The 18,260-nt window shown below is 29.4% G+C and overlaps 1 protein-coding gene across 5 annotated transcripts in view; it reads right to left on the bottom strand.

Moving 5' to 3' along the window:
- The window catches only part of nompB (intraflagellar transport protein 88-like protein nompB), a 63,978-nt gene that overhangs the window by 32,900 nt on the left and 12,818 nt on the right, over positions 1 to 18,260 (bottom strand). For all 5 annotated transcript variants that reach the window (XM_076448673.1, XM_076448670.1, XM_076448674.1 and 2 more), the window contains exons 3-9: positions 17,729 to 17,791; positions 14,161 to 14,202; positions 13,034 to 13,066; positions 9,723 to 9,843; positions 7,176 to 7,251; positions 6,325 to 6,415; positions 1,337 to 1,441 (exon numbers count right to left, since the gene is read on the bottom strand). In XM_076448673.1, coding sequence (XP_076304788.1) covers positions 1,337 to 1,441; positions 6,325 to 6,415; positions 7,176 to 7,251; positions 9,723 to 9,843; positions 13,034 to 13,066; positions 14,161 to 14,202; positions 17,729 to 17,791 — 531 coding nt within the window. The remainder of the gene's footprint in view (positions 1 to 1,336; positions 1,442 to 6,324; positions 6,416 to 7,175; positions 7,252 to 9,722; positions 9,844 to 13,033; positions 13,067 to 14,160; positions 14,203 to 17,728; positions 17,792 to 18,260) is intronic.

Below are 18,260 nucleotides of genomic sequence, written 5' to 3'. Positions count from 1 at the left end.
CCAGAACAACAACAGTTTCATGTAGGAAATTACAGTGTCTAGTGCACACACACATTCAGGCTATAATCCCAATAACATTTCATGAGGTTTGGCCAGCTTAGGAAATTTAATTTATGACATATGTATATATATATATAAAGCTAATAATTCAAAAATAATTTATATGACTGATAAGTACCTCAAGGTACTTGTAATGGTACATTACTTCATTTATTTTGGAAATATCCACTGTTGCCTCAGGAGAACATTACCCCCAAACCATCACACTGCCATCCCCATGATTCATGACAGGTGCTATACATTGAGGTATGTATCTTTTACCTTTCTTCCACTAGATACAAAACCTTTGCTTTGAACCAAATATTTCACACTTGGACTCATCTGTCCATAACACCCTTTTCCAATTATCAAGTTCAGTTTTGTACTTTTTAAACAATTTCAGTTTCTTGACAATATCAGGGGATCAAAGTAAAGAATTTTTAACAGATGCACAATCAAATATTCCATTCTTGTTGAGTCTTCTTGATACTGTAAATCTGGACTCTTTTTTGTTTTTTCTATAACTTGGTACATGATTGTTTGTCTCATGCTTTAGATCAATGGCAGTCTTCCTTCAGTCTTGAAGGTTGCATAAACCAAGATACTTAACATCAGTATCATTGAGCTCAGGTGTTCTGCCTCTTCCTTTCCTGTTTTCGAATCCATCTGTCTCAATCTCACAGTCTAGGATGTACTTGGCAGTGCTTGGGGAGCATTTAGAGTCTGCAGCAATTTGTCAGAAAGTCAAACCAGCATCATGTAAAGCTTTTATTTGAACTCTTTGCTCTACTAACAACTCTCTATGCTTTATGGGTCATGGAATGTCAACAAAACTTAATAAATAGTGTTCAAAATTGTTTTTATCAAGGTAAATTTGTGGAGTCCTATCAAACTGACTTCGTATAACATACAACAGCACCATATGCTAGCTCCTTGCTAGCTTTTCTCTATATAGTTAGGACACTGCATAAGGTATCATGACAGTTATTTCAGACCCTAAATTTGATCAGTATCTTCATTAAAAAAAACCCTATAGCATGTTCTTGGGTACAAGTATATGGGAATTCTAAAAAAAGATAAGTATTCTCATCCTGGCTCATTCTAAATTACAAGTTAAATATCTCATTCATAGTTCTCCTAAAATCAAACATAACACACTGTATTATAAATTAAACTTGTCTGCTTAGATGGAGTTTGAAAAATTTCCAAAAGTATTTAGATATTCTGGTATTAATTTCATGCTTTGTTTTGCTTTAGGAATACACATTTCAATTATATAATATGATGTATTACTGACACAATAGGTCAAATCCATGTTGGGTGGCACTTCAGTAGTTAACTGGTCTCTCAGTCTAGTCAGAGCTCGCTCCTTGGAGGCTGCTTCTTTTGCTTTATCTAATGCCTAAATGAAAAATAATTAAATGTCCTATAATTTCACCTTCCCTGAAATTCTACATTCATTTGTGATTACAGAACAACTGAGCCTGTACACATAACTTTAAGAAATCTACAGTCAAATATTTATGTATGGTTGCAGCCTAACGATGAGATAAAATGACTAACATGTTAGGGAATCCTGATGATTTTCAGTTAAAGAGGTCTATTTATTTATTTATAGAAAGTAGAAGGACTATACAAATAGATCAATTCACAATGGATTGACTAAATCTAATTTTTCTTTTCATGTACTTATTTGAAAAACATCCTTTAGTTCAACAGCCTTTTATTTACACTGATGGCTAAAATGCACTAGTTTTATTAAACAAACATATAAAAGACAATTACTGGAAATGTCTTGGCTGTTTATATATATATATATATATGCATCACAGAATCTTATTAGTAAATCTCAACAGAACTCACATTTATTTCTCTCATAACTGTAAAATGAACAGTCTTTAACTCTCTCTCTCTGTGGGCTCAGTATAATTATGACCCCTAATTGATCTTTGTAGTTTCCACACCATAGCTTTAATATACTTTGTGGAGGTTCATAAACTTTCAGTAATTATTCAGAGTCAATTACGAACAAATATCAGATTTTTTAATAAAGTATTTTCACTAAACATTTCTCCATGAATATAAGGAGTTTAATGCTCTGAGTATAAAGTTACTTTGAAGTTAAAATTAAACTTCTTCATCTGAAAAATTTCAATTTTAATTTCCATAATCTTTAAAACCTTCTAAATAAATTTAAACATTTTTTTTCCAGAAAAAATTGTATAGTTACTTTCTTTACCTTAACTCTATACAAAATTGGTCAATTTGATTGACCTTATTAACACAGAAAAAAAAATTTTAAGTTAAATTACCCAATTTTTATTTGTAGAATAGAATGACTTCAAATTGTAACATGAAACAACATTTGTGTATCCTGAATAGCTATAAAGTCATAACAGTGTATATCTGTTTTTAATTAACTTTTATTGTTTTATTGCCCTTTGAACTGTGGCTAACTGATATTCCTACCACAAAATTTGTAAATCACTTGGTGGACACCCAGCTCACATTATCCTATTGAATCAAATAATGCATAAGCATTTTAAAAAATTGATTATTACCATCATTCTGTTCTTTACCTAATCTACCTTAAAAGTTTCTAGTTTTTACATTTTAGTTACTTGTATAATATCAAAAAAGAATACATATGAAAAACATGAAAGATAACACTTATCTGGATATTTTTCTTTTGCTGTTGATGAAACTTAACCATACTTTTTAAACTAATGGTACTACTACACTAAATATTTTTTATTTAATTGACTAGTGCACCACAGAACACAGAATAGTTACATGCAAAAAGTAATTTCCCATAACTATACCAGTTTTTCTGGCCCTATAATTTTGAGACAAGAGCTTTTAAAAATTCAACTATACTCACTAATGCTTTTCCCAGAGTAATAAAGTTTGAAATGGAAACAAAACAGACAATTCTTTGTACAAAATATAACATGTTATTCAACAGACCTTGGCCTCCTATTGGTCGTAAATAAGATAATTTGTTTGTTTGTTTGTTTGTTTTGTTTTTCAATTTTGCGCAAAGCTACACAAGGGCTATCTGCACTAGCTGTCCTTAATTTTGCAGTGTAAGACTAGAGGGAAGGCAGCTAGTCATTATCACCCACTGCCAACTCTTAAGCTACTCTCTTACTAACAAATAATGGGACTGACCGTCACATCATAATGCCCCCACGGCTGAAAGAACAAGTATGTTTGGTGTGACAGGGGTTCAAACCTGCGACCCTCGGATTATGAGTCGAATGCATTAACCCACCTGGCCATGCTGGACCTAAATAAGAGAGAACTATTGGCAATTTCTTAAAGAAATGATGTGATATGTGGGTAAGAAAAGAAAGTCTGATATTTTCAATTGATGGCTCTTTAACTAAATAATATTGAAGAATATAAAATTTAAAATTTGCCTGAGCTATGACAACATTATAATGTGTAATTTATGTTGGCTTTCATAGTTCTTGGAGAGGTGGTAAATAAATTAAAACACAGGGAATACACTTAGAGAGAAAATGTCACAATTATTATACTAGTAGAAATTTAGGATTTTTTAAAATATTACCATATAAAATTATGAGCTTAAAATTTATACACTACAAAAATTTGGATACATTTGTATAACAAATTTATTGAAGCAGTTTAATTAAATTTTGTATGTAATTCATTAAAACCTCATGACATGCATAGAAAAAGATTCTCATAGTGAATGAACTAAAATGTATTTGAAAGCAAGACCAATATTGGAATCCAACTTTGAGCATCTCTCAAACAGCTGTTGAAGTACAGAAGCTAACCACTCTTTTGTATGACAAAATATTAGGATCTTGAAACTCAGATCAGATAAGAAGTGAATCAACAGTTGTATTTCTAAGCTTCTGTAACTTTCTTGTCATTTACTATTTGTGGAGACCAACTTTTTAGAAAGAAGAATAAAGTTAAAAAATGGTTTGAAAAGTATAGAGGTAGAATTAGAATATCAATGAGCAGATATAGGATTACCACGTACATAACAGTGGCACAACACAATATTATATTTCTTACAATACCATTTTTAACTTGTAATTTGACCATATAAGTACTTGGGTATCATGTTGCTATTTGCAGAAGTTACCAAAAATTAAAATTGTTATTTTATAATGACAATTTGGATAACATATAGATTTTAAGACATTTTATAAATTGGAAATAACTTCCAATGTAACACAAAGTCTCTCAGATATAAAAGACTGTTTAATGAAGGTATTATTAATTTATTTATTTTGTGTTCGTAGCTCTTTGATGTCAAAATTTTCAAACCTTGTGTCTGTAACTCACTGATGCCAGGCTACTGAAATTTATAAAGTCTAAGTTGTAGATATATAAATAGCTGTGACCAGATGAGCAGAAAGAGAGAGAGCAAGAGTCACAAGAAAGAGAAGTTTGGTCAAAGAAAGTTAGAAAACCAGTTTGTCAACTGAATCCTAAAGAAATGAATTAGTCTAAGTGGAATTTTGATAAAAAGAAGAGAACTGTAGTGTTTAAAATACAACAATGATCTCAATAGTGTTAAGGTTTTTGTAGATATTTTTAACTTGTTTGAAAATATATGTTATTTTAAAAACAAGTGGAATGCAGAATGTTCATTTTTCATTGAATTTATCACCAAAAAGTCACAAGCATGTACTGTAGAAGAATCCTTAGCCCAACACACACATACATTTGCATTGCTATACATACTAATCATAAAGTACTTTCTGACAAAGTCTAATAATGATGTGAATCTTGTTTTAAATTTTTTGGTCTTAATATTTTCCATTAGTTCATGAGCATGACACATAAAGAAGGAATGAGTTGTTTCCTGAATCCTAAAATTGTAGACAATGAATCACTTGGAACCAACAAGGTGTTTGTTCAATACTCAAAAACTAAACTTCTTGGAATTCTACTGCTAGTTATAGTAATGTTGGCAACCACTGTAGAGTATTTTTTTAATCCTGTAATTTAGAAAGTTCAACCATGTTTTAACTCTTCCTTCTCTAATAAATTTTCATTCCTAATTTTCAAAGTGTCTTTTTCAAACTTCTAAGTTCTTCAATTTCCTTTTTTTATGTACTAAATATTCCAATCCTTCACTTTTTTTTAATCTTTGTAAAAACAGATCCATGGTTGGCAATTCTATATTTAAATGATTTTCTTACTTTAAATTTAACAAATTTTAACTTAAGTGAACTGTTAATTTCTGAAAAAAAATTCCTTTAAAATTCCATTAAAATAAATTTACATTAAAGTGGTTTAATTAAATTTTGAATATAACTTAGTGTTATGCACAGAAGGGGTTTAAAAATGGTGAAGGTGATAAGAGGTTAAATGTATTACCAACACCTGAGAGATCAAACACTTATGTAAATTGTTATTTTAGCAAATACAGAAAAAGAGCCTTTTTGTTAACCCCAAAGCAACATGCTTCAGTTATTTTAACAAGTTAAAACATCATTACTGAATTGTTTAAATGCAATATTTTATAAATCCTTTATACATAGCATATACATATATACTACATTACCAAAGGAATAAAACATTATTTTTAATTATATACACGAGGAGCAGAAAATAGCCCTTTTACTCTTGAACAATCTTCTAGCCAGAAAGCAGGTTTATTAATTTTCTTCCAATTTCACTAACTTATTCAGTTTTTTCAATCTTCTTTTCAACAATATTCCTTCACATAATCTTTTTTAATTATTCTTACTCATTTAGAAGTTTTTCTTTGCTACACTTAGAAAAGATTTTGAAAGTTTATTAAATATCACTTTGAAGAACTGGACATGTACCTTTACTTTTCCATTGACCAATATAATATCAATATTTACTTTCCTTCACCACCTAAAGAAAATATATAACAATAAAAAGTAGTAGATGAAAGTAATCGTTTCTATGTATAATACAACCTTACCAACTTCAACTCTTTCCTGCTGCTATATATAACAATAAAAAGTAGTATATGAAAGTAATCGTTTCTATGTATAATACAACCTTACCAACTTCAACTCTTTCCTGCTGCTGTATATAACAATAAAAAGTAGTATATGAAAGTAATCGTTTCTATGTATAATACAACCTTACCAACTTCAACTCTTTCCTGCTGCTATATATAACAATAAAAAGTAGTAGATGAAAGTAATCGTTTCTATGTATAATACAACCTTACCAACTTCAACTCTTTCCTGTCTGCTATATATAACAATAAAAAGTAGTAGATGAAAGTAATCGTTTCTATGTATAATACAACCTTACCAACTTCAACTCTTTCCTGTCTGCTGCCAAACAACTTTCTTCCATTAGCTCTGTTACTTTTTTCTCCAACTGTTTGACTCTTTCTTCAGGACTATTTAATATGCTCAGATTAAAATTCAGAGAATCACAAAATAACACAAAAACCTAAATTGGAAGCTGATTTGTTAGTTATTTTATTGCCAATATTTTACAACGTTTGTACAACGACAAATGACAAAACTAAGTGGAGAAAACAATGTGACTAAAAACAGTCTAAATTTTAGAGCTTAAAAACTCATTATCAAATTTGTAACTAACTTTACATGATGCTTCTGGTTCAATCAATTTGCTGTGATTTTAACATACTGCACTTTTAAGTAAATGTTTTAAAAAATTATACTGGTGAAACCAACTTACTTTAATTTAAAAAAACACTTTACTATACTGTAGATACCTGAAAGTTCTGCTAACTTGTTTTAATACAATATATTTTTACCATAAGTTTACACAGATTAGTTCTATTAATTTGTTTTAATTTTACACATTTTTACCATAAGTTAACACAGATTAGTTCTATTAATTTGTTTCAATACTACACAATTTACAATAAATTAACACTTCATAATTCTGTTACTTTGTTTTAATACTAGGCATTTCATTTCAAATATATGCAACTACTAATTATGTCACTTTATTTTAATAATAAAGATCTTACTATAAAACAGGAAGTTATTAATTGTGTAATAATAATATTTAGTATTTATTATAAAATGTCAAGCTACTAGCCCATTAAAAACAAACTGAAAGAATGAAAGAATGCTACATATAACATTAGCCTGGAAAGAGCTGATAAACAGAAATTTCTCATCTACCTATTTTCATCTTTAAACTGGAGAGGTGATACAGATGTGCTACGCTGATTGAGTGGATCAAAAACTCCAGACTGACCTGTATTAAAATATTAAGAAACCACATTTACTGAAACAATCATAACACTTAAAAATTCACTACTTTGTTGTAAATATGCAACTGAAAAAAAAAATCAAATACACTGGTGAAACCATGATTATTAATAATTGATATATTTATGAAACATACAACTGTCTTTATGTTTCCTCAATATTGTATTTATAAAAGCTATGTTAATCACAACCTTATCTGTCCAATTGCAACATAAACGGATCAACCTTGAAATTTACATTTCAGAAAAAATAAAAGTATAGTAGACGAAAATATTAACAATTTTATTATTAATGGTTATTTAGTCTGCACATTTTATGAAATATTATAACATATATTTTAAACTCAATGTATGTAGCACATGATAATGGTTTTGTACTTTATACTACTGGGATAATGGAATAAAGGTTTTTTGTTTGTAAGCTTACATTCTTTTTCTTTTTTAAATCATTATAGTTAGCTTTACAATTTTTGTCTTTTGTATCAATCCTTTATGAACATACAATCCAAGGAATAGCCAGTATATTTATTATATAGTATTTTTTCATTGCAGTTATTGCTAGTAAATTAACCAAGTGACAAGAATGTTCTTAACAATGGAAGAATAAAATAATGAATCATTTTGACTCAGTATTGAAGAAGGAGTAAGTACTGAAAAAAGAAATAAGATGAAGCTTGTTCCTGCACCCAGAAATATGTGTCATTCATGTAATATTAACACTGAACAGACAATAAAAATTCTTCCCAATGCTCTGATTCAGAACCTACACAATACATTTAACATTTTTCTGTACAACATTTACAGGAATATCTAAAGAAATGGCTACTTTTGCTATGCAGCTCATTCATATTTTAGTATATGTATAAATGCAGATACCAGATGTTAAGCATACTCCATATTGTGTGATATTTGTTATATTGCATCAATATTGACCCCAAAAGAGCGAGAAGCAGACAGCTGAGAAATAAAACATTTCAAGCTGTTGTTAGATGCCTTTTTTTTAAATATACAACTTAAATTCAATTATTTGAAAAAAGTGCAGATATGTAAAAAAAAAGCCATAGATGTGAATAATAATGAGTACTTCTGATTCCCAAATAACTCAAAAATGAATTTTGTTTCAATGGATATTTTCCCAAAACTAAACAGTATTCCAGTTTACTACAAATATCTCCATAGAACTATTCTATTTTTTACACCTTTATTTCTTATTTTCAAAAAGTACAAGCAACAACAGTGCTTCAATGGAAAAAAAAGCATGTTCATTTTGAATTTCAAAAATGTCACCCCAGTAAAAAATTTGTGGCGCAAAAAAACTGTATGTGGTAGTGATCCCTCTGGTGTTCTTTACACAAGCTTAGTGACATCATCAGTAATAAGGATCCATGAATCATTTACTTGGTTTACGTATAGTCTTTCAAAGCTTCTACCCACTTCCTAACCCCAGTCCTGTACTAGAGTAACATAAATTTTGTCTCACACCTCCACAGTACAATCTAACATCTGGTATGTGTGTGTGTGCACACAGATTTAAATTGACGCATGATCTGCAAGGTTGGGAATACTACTGCTGCTTACGTGGAGTAGTGTTGGTTTAACCACTATATTTATTGTTTACCAATACAGGTCACACTCTTAGTTAGTGTGTGTGAGGTTCATCAATTCCTCCACAGATTTTTACACTCAAACTGTTTAAACACAGACCATTCATTAAAGACAGAAATAAAGATAACATTGAGGGTATCAACCTGATGAGCAGGTACATTCTAATGACAGGTTGTCATCTTCCATGAATTGTTTTATAACATATTTTCTAGTTTGTCCATCATATAAAATTAACTATGTTATTACTTATTTTTCAGTTCTGATTTACTGTTACACTGCTTTGTTAAAAATTATTTATAACTGAATATACAACTTACTTCAGATGTATAAACAACAATTCAGGTTCAACATTGTTGGGGCATCAATGCTTTCAGAGAGAACATTCTAAAAAGTTACATTAGTATTAAACTTAAAGTAGTTCATACATCTGAAATCAGCCATATAAATTGTGTAGAAGTCCGTGTGAGAGATGTTTTGCTTATAAATTATTTTCATGACTTCATCTAATATGTAATGAGTCTCACAGATGACATGTAAATGTTGAACAGTAAAATGAACCTTTTCAGTCACATGCAGGTTCTCATGAGCATTAAATATACTGCACTACATAAAAGACAGTCTTCAACTTATGACAAAATATTTCATTACTTTCAAAACCAAATGTAAAATTATTAAAAGCTTCAGAAGCCAGAACTTCAAATTTCTCATTAAAAGTGTTTAACCTTCACAGTTATTCAACTATACAGTTTTAGATACATATTTTTAAATTTAGCCAAATTAGATACCTATCACAAAACGGTGTGTCCCAATAGTCAGAGCAATTTCTTACACTACTATAAGATATACATCTTACCTCTATTACCTACTGAAGTGTAACCTGCCCCTCTTACAGCAGTCATAGGTCGTGCAAGTCCTTCTTGAGAGCCCGTCACGGGACGACCTGAAGTGGATGGTACAGCAGTGATCCCTCGAAACTAGACAAAGATTGAAAAATAGTGAACATTATAAATGAAAGTTAATGCAACCATAAAAATACCCATTATAAACATCTTCAATGGCTGTAGTGGAAACATTTCATGACAGAAATGCATAGCAGTATTGCATATCTCCTCTAAGTGGATTTATTAATTAGTTTTATATAGTATTATAATTTTTAGCATACACATTATCAAACCATAATTATTATTGAAAATGTATTATCACATGTATGTATTATCACTTTGATGTTCAATTTTCAAACACTAGCTATGCCTGTCATCAGCTAAGTGTAAGCATAACTTGATGTTGTCTTCTCAAATCATCATACTTCAGGAACTAATTCTGTCAAGCAGTGAGTTGGATGCAGAAATTAATGAACACTGAGAGACAAAAATATTTTCATGATGGTTTTCAATCATATTATATGGTATAAACTAAAATCAAAAGCACTATTTAGTTGTAATTTCAACTTGAATACATTTTCCCATAAGGATTGGAAACTGAGTTAAGGATACTTCCAACATAGGCAATAAATTTCAGAAAAAATTTAATATGATAATACTCCAGAAAAAATGTATCTCAGAATGGTTGGTATGGGTATTAACACTTCTACTGATAAGCAAAGAACAACATTTCAACCTTCCTAGGTCATCTTCAGGTAACTCTCATCATCAAGAGGAAATGTTATGTGAGTGTTTATGCTTACTTCTACTGTGCTGATGATACATTTACACATATATATATGTGTGTGTGTGTGTATGTTATATATACTAAATGTACTTCTGCAGGCTCCCTTAAAGTGTTCTGTTTCCAGAGGAAATAAAAACAAAATTAAGAGTAACAAATATTTTTATTTCTTGCTTTTGAAGTTCAAACATCATGCTATGTTATAGCTAACAGAGTGCATAATTCTTCTTGTAATTCGTGTGACACAAGAATACAAATTCTTGCGTAGCGTACATGACATTATTTCAGTATCAACTGACAGATAATACACTAATATATAAGTACAAATTATTAAAACAGATGACCCTCCAGTTGGTCTATAATCTCATATGAAGAAAACTAATATCTTGGAAACTTCAAAATTTTAATGAAAAATTATCTTTTTAACACACAATAATTTTCAAAGCACTATTATACTAGTACACTTGACTGATGTAAATAAAATCAACATATGGATATTATTATATTGTGTATACTTAACAGAAACAGATTAAATAGATGATTTGTTTCATTGCAAGTGCTACATGCTTTAGATTAAAAACTACATCCATGATCCATGAATCAGTAATACAAAACCAAAACTACCGAGATTCTAGGGTACTGATGTATTATTATAAGTTATACAGCTGTAGCATTAAAAGAAAAACCATAATGAAAAGTTCTGAATTAAAATTATTGTAGAGGAAACATTTAAAGTCTACATGCTTTTCTATTAATAAGAACCCTGGGTAGTCCGAATGAAGAGAAAACTAAATCATGCTTGTATTTATAAATGATTAATGGAACAAGTTCAGAAAAAAAACAACTTTTTCTGTCGTCTGTTGAAATTGAATGCATTTAAAAAAAGAAAAAAGGTTAGGCTGTCAAAATCCTAAAAGATGAGTAATTTAATATTATTTCTACTCAATTATGTTTAATTCAAATAACCATGAAGAAGTTGGTTATTATAAAAAAGTGTATAATACTCAAAATGTTTTCAAACTTCACTTAAACATTCTATTAGAAGTGAATAGTCATTACACTTTGGTGAGGCACTTAGACATTGTTTCTATAATATCCATACCACATATTTTTCTTTTTCTCAGTCTTTTTATTTTGGACATAAACTTCAAACTTGTTACCATTAAATATATACACTGAAAATAAATATTAAACACCAGGTTTCTTAATACAGATATTTTAACTTGAGTATTATTAATAAAACTAAAGGAAATAACTGTTAGATATCTATGGATTATACATCTATAAATAAACTACAACTGGGTTAAACTTGGTTGCAATTTGATTTGACACAGAAAAATGCACCAATAAACTTCTTAAATGAAATACACTAACTGCAACTGCAGGTAAGATTACACTACAATTAAACAAAATGTTTTAAAACAGCAAATTCATCATGAGAAAATGAATTATATTAAAAGATAAACGTTGTTTTTTCTTTACATTTAAAGGAAGGTATCAAGGTCTTCAGATGAGAAGACATGCTAACTGATGACAACTTACGACGCATACTAAAAAAATGTTTGCATCAAGAGTAAACTAGCTTCTGGGATAGAAACCAAAGTGTTTCAAAGATACAACATGTTAGTTATGCATGATGGAAAAAGTACAATTAAATTTCATGTAAAAACCAGCATCAACAAGTGTTTCTTTGTTTACTACAAGAGTTGCAACAAGTATTAAAAATAATACCACTCTAAGAAGTTTCAAAACCTTTATCAACTGAAACAGCAGTACTTAGAACAAGCTTGATATCATCTCTCTCTATGACATTAGAACCAGTTTGATATCTCTCTCTATGATTTCAGAACCATATTGATATCATCTTTCTATGACATTAGAACCAGCTTGATATCATCTCTCTTCATGATATTAGAACCATATTGATATCAGCTCTCTCTATGACATTAGTCAGCTTGATATCATCTCTTTATCTATGACATTAGAGCCAGTTTGATATCATCTCTCTCTGTGACATTACAGCCAGCTTGATATCATATCTTCATCTATGACATTAAAGCTAGTTTGATATCATCTCTTTATCTATGACATTAGAGCCAGTTTGATATCATTCTTTATCTATGACATTAGAGCCAGTTTGATATCATTCTTTATCTATGACATTAGAACCACCTTGATATCATCTCTATGACATTAGAACCATATTGATATCATATCTCTATGACATTAGAACCAGCCTGATATCATATATATATATATAATATTACAACCAACTTAATATCATGTCTTTGTCTATGACATTAGAACCAGTTTCATATCTCTCTCTCCCTCTCTCTCTCTATATATATATGACTTTAGAACCAATTTGATATCATCTATATATATATGACATTAGAACTAACTTGATACCATCTCTCTCTTTCTGACATTAGAACCAGCTTGATATCATCTCTCTCTATGAAATACATATTATTTTCTAAAACACAAAATTTGACTTACAGGGCCAGCTTTTGATGTACCTGGCACTCTCATCTGTAAAAAACATATCACAAATTATTTAGAAATACAGATTATAATCAGTGAAATAATCTTTGATAATGAAAGCCACATTCAACAAAATGTCTGTGACAATTTAAACCATTCTGTACAAAGTTTAACACAATTGTTTTTATTTTAGGTATCAGGTGTAGAAACCTATTGCAGAATGGACAGAGGAAGCTTATTGTACATGCACCATGGTTAAAAGCATTAGTTCTTGTCCAAACATATGTGGCTTTTCCTTTAAATTTCAGAAATGCAAAAAAGGAAATGAGAAACACTTAAACCTTCTTATTTTATATTTTTAAATAATTTATTGTCTTTTACCCTTTTACAAAATAAGAACATGTACTACATTATGGGGTTAGTGAAACTGTTGTACAACCCTATTTTCTTTTATTCTGACATACAATATTAGATTGATATATACATTAGTTTTTTACATATTTCAGCACTATAATCATAAAAATCAACATGATATGACTGCATATGCTAGTTTCTACATTTTACTACACTATACCAATGCAAATTAGCATATCTTCATAAAATACAATCTGCGTGACAAAGTTAGTAAAATGACAGTGTGCACCTCTTCTAGATTTTCTACAGGACAGTTTGTGGGTTCCTGTTCACTTCTGAGCAAAATCTATTTAATGATTCAGGCAGTATACAAAAACATTGCAAATTTTCTACCAAGTGAGATCCAATGTCCAATTTATCAACTTCAAGGATATATTTTCACAAACATCTCTTAATCTGATTTTGCTCAATACTTCTAATTAGTTTTTGAAAACCATCAGGCTTGTGGGCAAGAAGAATTTTCAAGAAGAATTGGACTCACCTTGACACTGAACCCAAAATTAACAAGGAAATAACTTAAAACAGAAAAAAAAAAATTATTAGAAATATGTTCTTCCTAAATTTAATGACATAAGCATTCAATTACTTATTTATAAGCACTTATCTTTTAAGCACATATTACCTGAAACAGCCAACATCTAGTGTTTTATTAATATAACTCTAATTTTAACTTACAAATATAACAAAGAATCAATACAAAATAAGAAAAATATGCATCAATTTCTTACTCCAGTAGTGCCACGAGAAGTTCCCGGAGTTTTGCCTGTGACCTGTACAAAAATTAATGACATAAAAATAGTAAGAATAAAATACTTAGGATAACTATTAAAAAACAAAATGTAGAACAAACAGAAATAAATTCTATAAATAGATTCTTGCATGGAAAAAAATTTAGTTACAAAACTAAAGACATCATCATAAAGAATTTTATTTTCATTTGACTAACTGTAAATGCCAAGTAGTTTATTTTGACAACATGCTTTGAAGAACAAAACATAAGCCAGCACATATTTTATTTTTTTTACTGAATAACGATTACATTAAACTTGAATACTGCAGTCATAAAATCCTGTTTCTAAAATGTTTGACTTTTCAGAAGTTAAAATATTTTACATAACTCAGTCAAAAAAAATTACATTTTCAGAGACAAAATGCATTTCAAACAGGAGCTTACCTCTGAAATATTATTCCGATCTTTGTTGTATTTGAACTTGTATTGCCAACAAAACATGATTAATTTTTTTTTTTTGTTACATTCCTCATGAGAACCTAGGCATCGTCCTCTGTGGGATTTAAGTTTGGTTTTACTTCAGTTGGTGTCTCATTTTGCAACTTTGTTCACTTTTCTTCAATATGTATCTTATTTTATTATTCTCTTTAGACATTTAGGTTTTTTGGGGGTTTTTTTGGTTTTGATATTTCTCATATTCTTAAGTTTTTCCTTTAAGGATTTGTACTTATATTCTGTTGGAGCCTTCCCACCCAAGACTATAGATGCTAGAATTGAAAACTTTTCTTTTCCTTATAACATAACCTATTTTAAGTGACCCCTATTCCCCCTCTAATAAATGTTTGATATGTCTGGTCAGTGCCTTTTGTTCCTGTTTTACACTAATAGCATCTTTTTTGAAAGAATCGACATTTGTTAATACTTTATAACAATTTCAGTTCCATATATCTTGCTCTAGTTGGTCTGTCTTATTTGTCATGATTTTACTGTTCATCTTAAGTGTAGATTTCAGGTTATGTTTATTATATTCATCACTTTGGCCTCCTGGTCTCTGTACCTTTTAGTAAATATGTTAGGGTCAGCATCACAATTAAGCTGCATATTTATTTTGTACTTAACATCACTAATTCTTTAGTTTTGGGATTCTGTTTATTGTCTGTGATTATTCTTCAGACTTGATAAAATGTGCCTTTTTTTAAAATTTCTGTATATTCTCCCCATAATCCACTATTAAATAGAATGTTTGGAACCTTGAATAACTGACTTCTAAACAAAAAAAACAATAACTAAAGACAATCTTCTTACATACTGAGATTCCATATTTCTACTGATTCATCCACTCAGAACTCTCACACATTGCATATACCTATGTGCTTCTGCTGAAATAAACTCTATCCTCTATACTGTACTTATATGACAGGATGCTGTCATTTGAAAGTGGTCAAAGGATGCCATCTAGTGACTAAAGATGCTTCAACAAATACCTTTTTCATCTGTGCATGAATATTCTTGTGTGATATTAGAGATGCTAAAACAACATCCTTATCCCTAGATGTCACAGCTCAAATGGATGGGGATCATCTAAATTTTTACTCTGCACTTATCTCTTTCTTACTTTACATTTTGATATTCTCATCATTTTGCACGTGTATGAGGACTAATTTGCTGTCCATTCTCTGTATAGATGGAGAAGAAGCTCCTACTTCTGCAGCATATCATTTTGTAATACATGTCCAGGCTGATTCTTCAAAAATGTTCCCTTGCAGGAAGAGTACACAGTAGTCTTCCAACATGCAAATGTTACTAACTCTATATTACTGTTAGCTCCATAGGTTCAATATACTATTATCACTCACAAAACTGATGCCTTGGCCTGAATTAAAAGCATCATGGAGAAGTGGTACTCTGGTGAGAAAAATGCATTCTTTGTAAGTATTTGTTATGTTTAGGAAAATTACAAGGCTAACTTGCTTCTCTTCTTCTCTCTCAAACCCAGCTCTGTATATTATTTTTTTGTCACACTCCACCTATGTACATATTTCTTGTAGCATAAATTTTTATTTTCCTGCCCTGTTATTTTAGTTTTATATTTTCAGCATCTTTTCATGTTAATCAGTTCTTACCTCCTTTATGTACAGCTTAGTTTTATATTTTTAATTTATTTTCATGTTAATCAGTTCCAACTTCACTTACAATATCTCTAAGTTTATCTTTAAATTTCTCATCTTGAGAATTAAAATAAATTTCAAACATGTACTCATCTCTGAATTTCCTCCCCATGCCTCCCCACAACTTACATTTTATCAATAAAAATCTAAATTATGGTAGGAAAGCAGGTTATTTAAAATCTCCTTATGGTTGCACACAAGTTACATGTAAAATGAGAGTAGAGAATTACAAGTAGGTGGTGAATTCTTATGCAATGTGCAAAAGACATCCAGAAATTTATAAGACATGTTTGTTGACAGAATAAGTTCAAACTCACCAAAAATGGCTTTCACTATATCAGAGGTAAGTCTATCTAATGAAAAATAATGTTTCTCAGTTCTCACAAATCTGGCACAAAAATCAGTCTAAACAGCAAAAGAGTGAAGTATATTTTAATTTAAACATAAGCAACACTTGTAAAAACCTAAAACAATTTTTGATTAGTTTTTTAAACCTTTATTTTTTGCTTCTCTATTACTAAGAATTTGGCTATGTAACACACAATAAAACATGTTAAAATATTTATATTTTATAGTCTGTGAACCATTTTATTCAAAAATTGTATTTCATAGAGTGTAATCACTTTTGATTTACTTAACAAAAAGTATGGTATTTATATGAAAGACTAAAAATGTGTTCCACAAAGATATCTGTTCTGTTTTACTAGTTTGGGCTTATCACAAAAATAACATTATAAATCACTTCTCAGTTTTATGCACATTTTAAAACATGAATTTTTACAAAAATTGACATATTTTCCTTTACAGAAATAGCATTACCTCTGTATTTGTTATCACCTCTTTATAAGTGTTATCTTTTATGCTCTAGATACATTTAATTTGACTAATTTATTCATTAGCAGAAAAGAAAATATTTGCAATTTAAAGTATTTAGATCAATACATTTTCAACAAAATGAAAATGACTGAGTAAACATTTAACTCATAAGAGCATTTTCTTAAAGTAATAAACAAATGAAATGATTTTGTTAACAATGGATATAACAATGATAACAAATAATGAAGACTACTGGGTCTAAAAAGTTCAAATATGCAGTTATACACATGATCCTATACAAGTTTATCATTTTTGTCCTTTTTACCTTTAATTCTGCTTAAACAGTCTATTTTTAATACATACTATTGCAGAACAACTCCACTGATAAGAAAAGTTTAATTTTCATGCATTTCACTTATAAGATCTTGTGCTACAAGAGTTTCATTAAATTTTACACCAAAAAACCAAAAAGTAAAAAACATTTAATAATTTATGTAGCTAAGTTCAGTAAGAATAAATAATAGGCTCTAATGTCTTCAGTCTAATAACAAATTATTAAAAATGTCATTAGCTTCAACTTACTGGTGGTCGTTTTCCATAACTTGTACGAACAGCTTGTTGAAAACCCTCATCATATTGCAGAGTCTGTAATAAAGTCTGCCAACTTAATATTTACATTTGTAAACTTGCATGTTATGTACAAATGTTTCTATGAATACTCCTTAGTTCAGATACTGATCATATGAATAAGTTCACACTAAATATATTTTGAACAGATATGTGAAAAATCTAGCAAGATGGGAGGATAAAAATAAACATTTCATATGAAATTTTAAAGAAAAGTTTTAAAGCCTTAAATAACAAAATTAGCTTAGTGGACACAACTTTCAGAACCTCTATTTTAATATTATTTTAATAGCTATTTCTATTTTGTAATTAAAATATTTTTTTTAAATACAAGATACAAAAAGAAAATATTTCACCTGTATAATCAAGAACACATAAAAGTACCACGTGTAGTTTGCAATTACTATAACACCACACCAACATTATTTATAAAATACAATGTGATAACTGTATTTTATATATTGGAGAAACAAGTAGAAAAATGGAA

Source organism: Tachypleus tridentatus, chromosome 8 (assembly GCF_004210375.1).
Source record: "Tachypleus tridentatus isolate NWPU-2018 chromosome 8, ASM421037v1, whole genome shotgun sequence".
Taxonomy (NCBI): Eukaryota; Metazoa; Arthropoda; class Merostomata; order Xiphosura; family Limulidae; genus Tachypleus; species Tachypleus tridentatus.
This window is presented reverse-complemented; position numbering and strand designations above follow the sequence as displayed.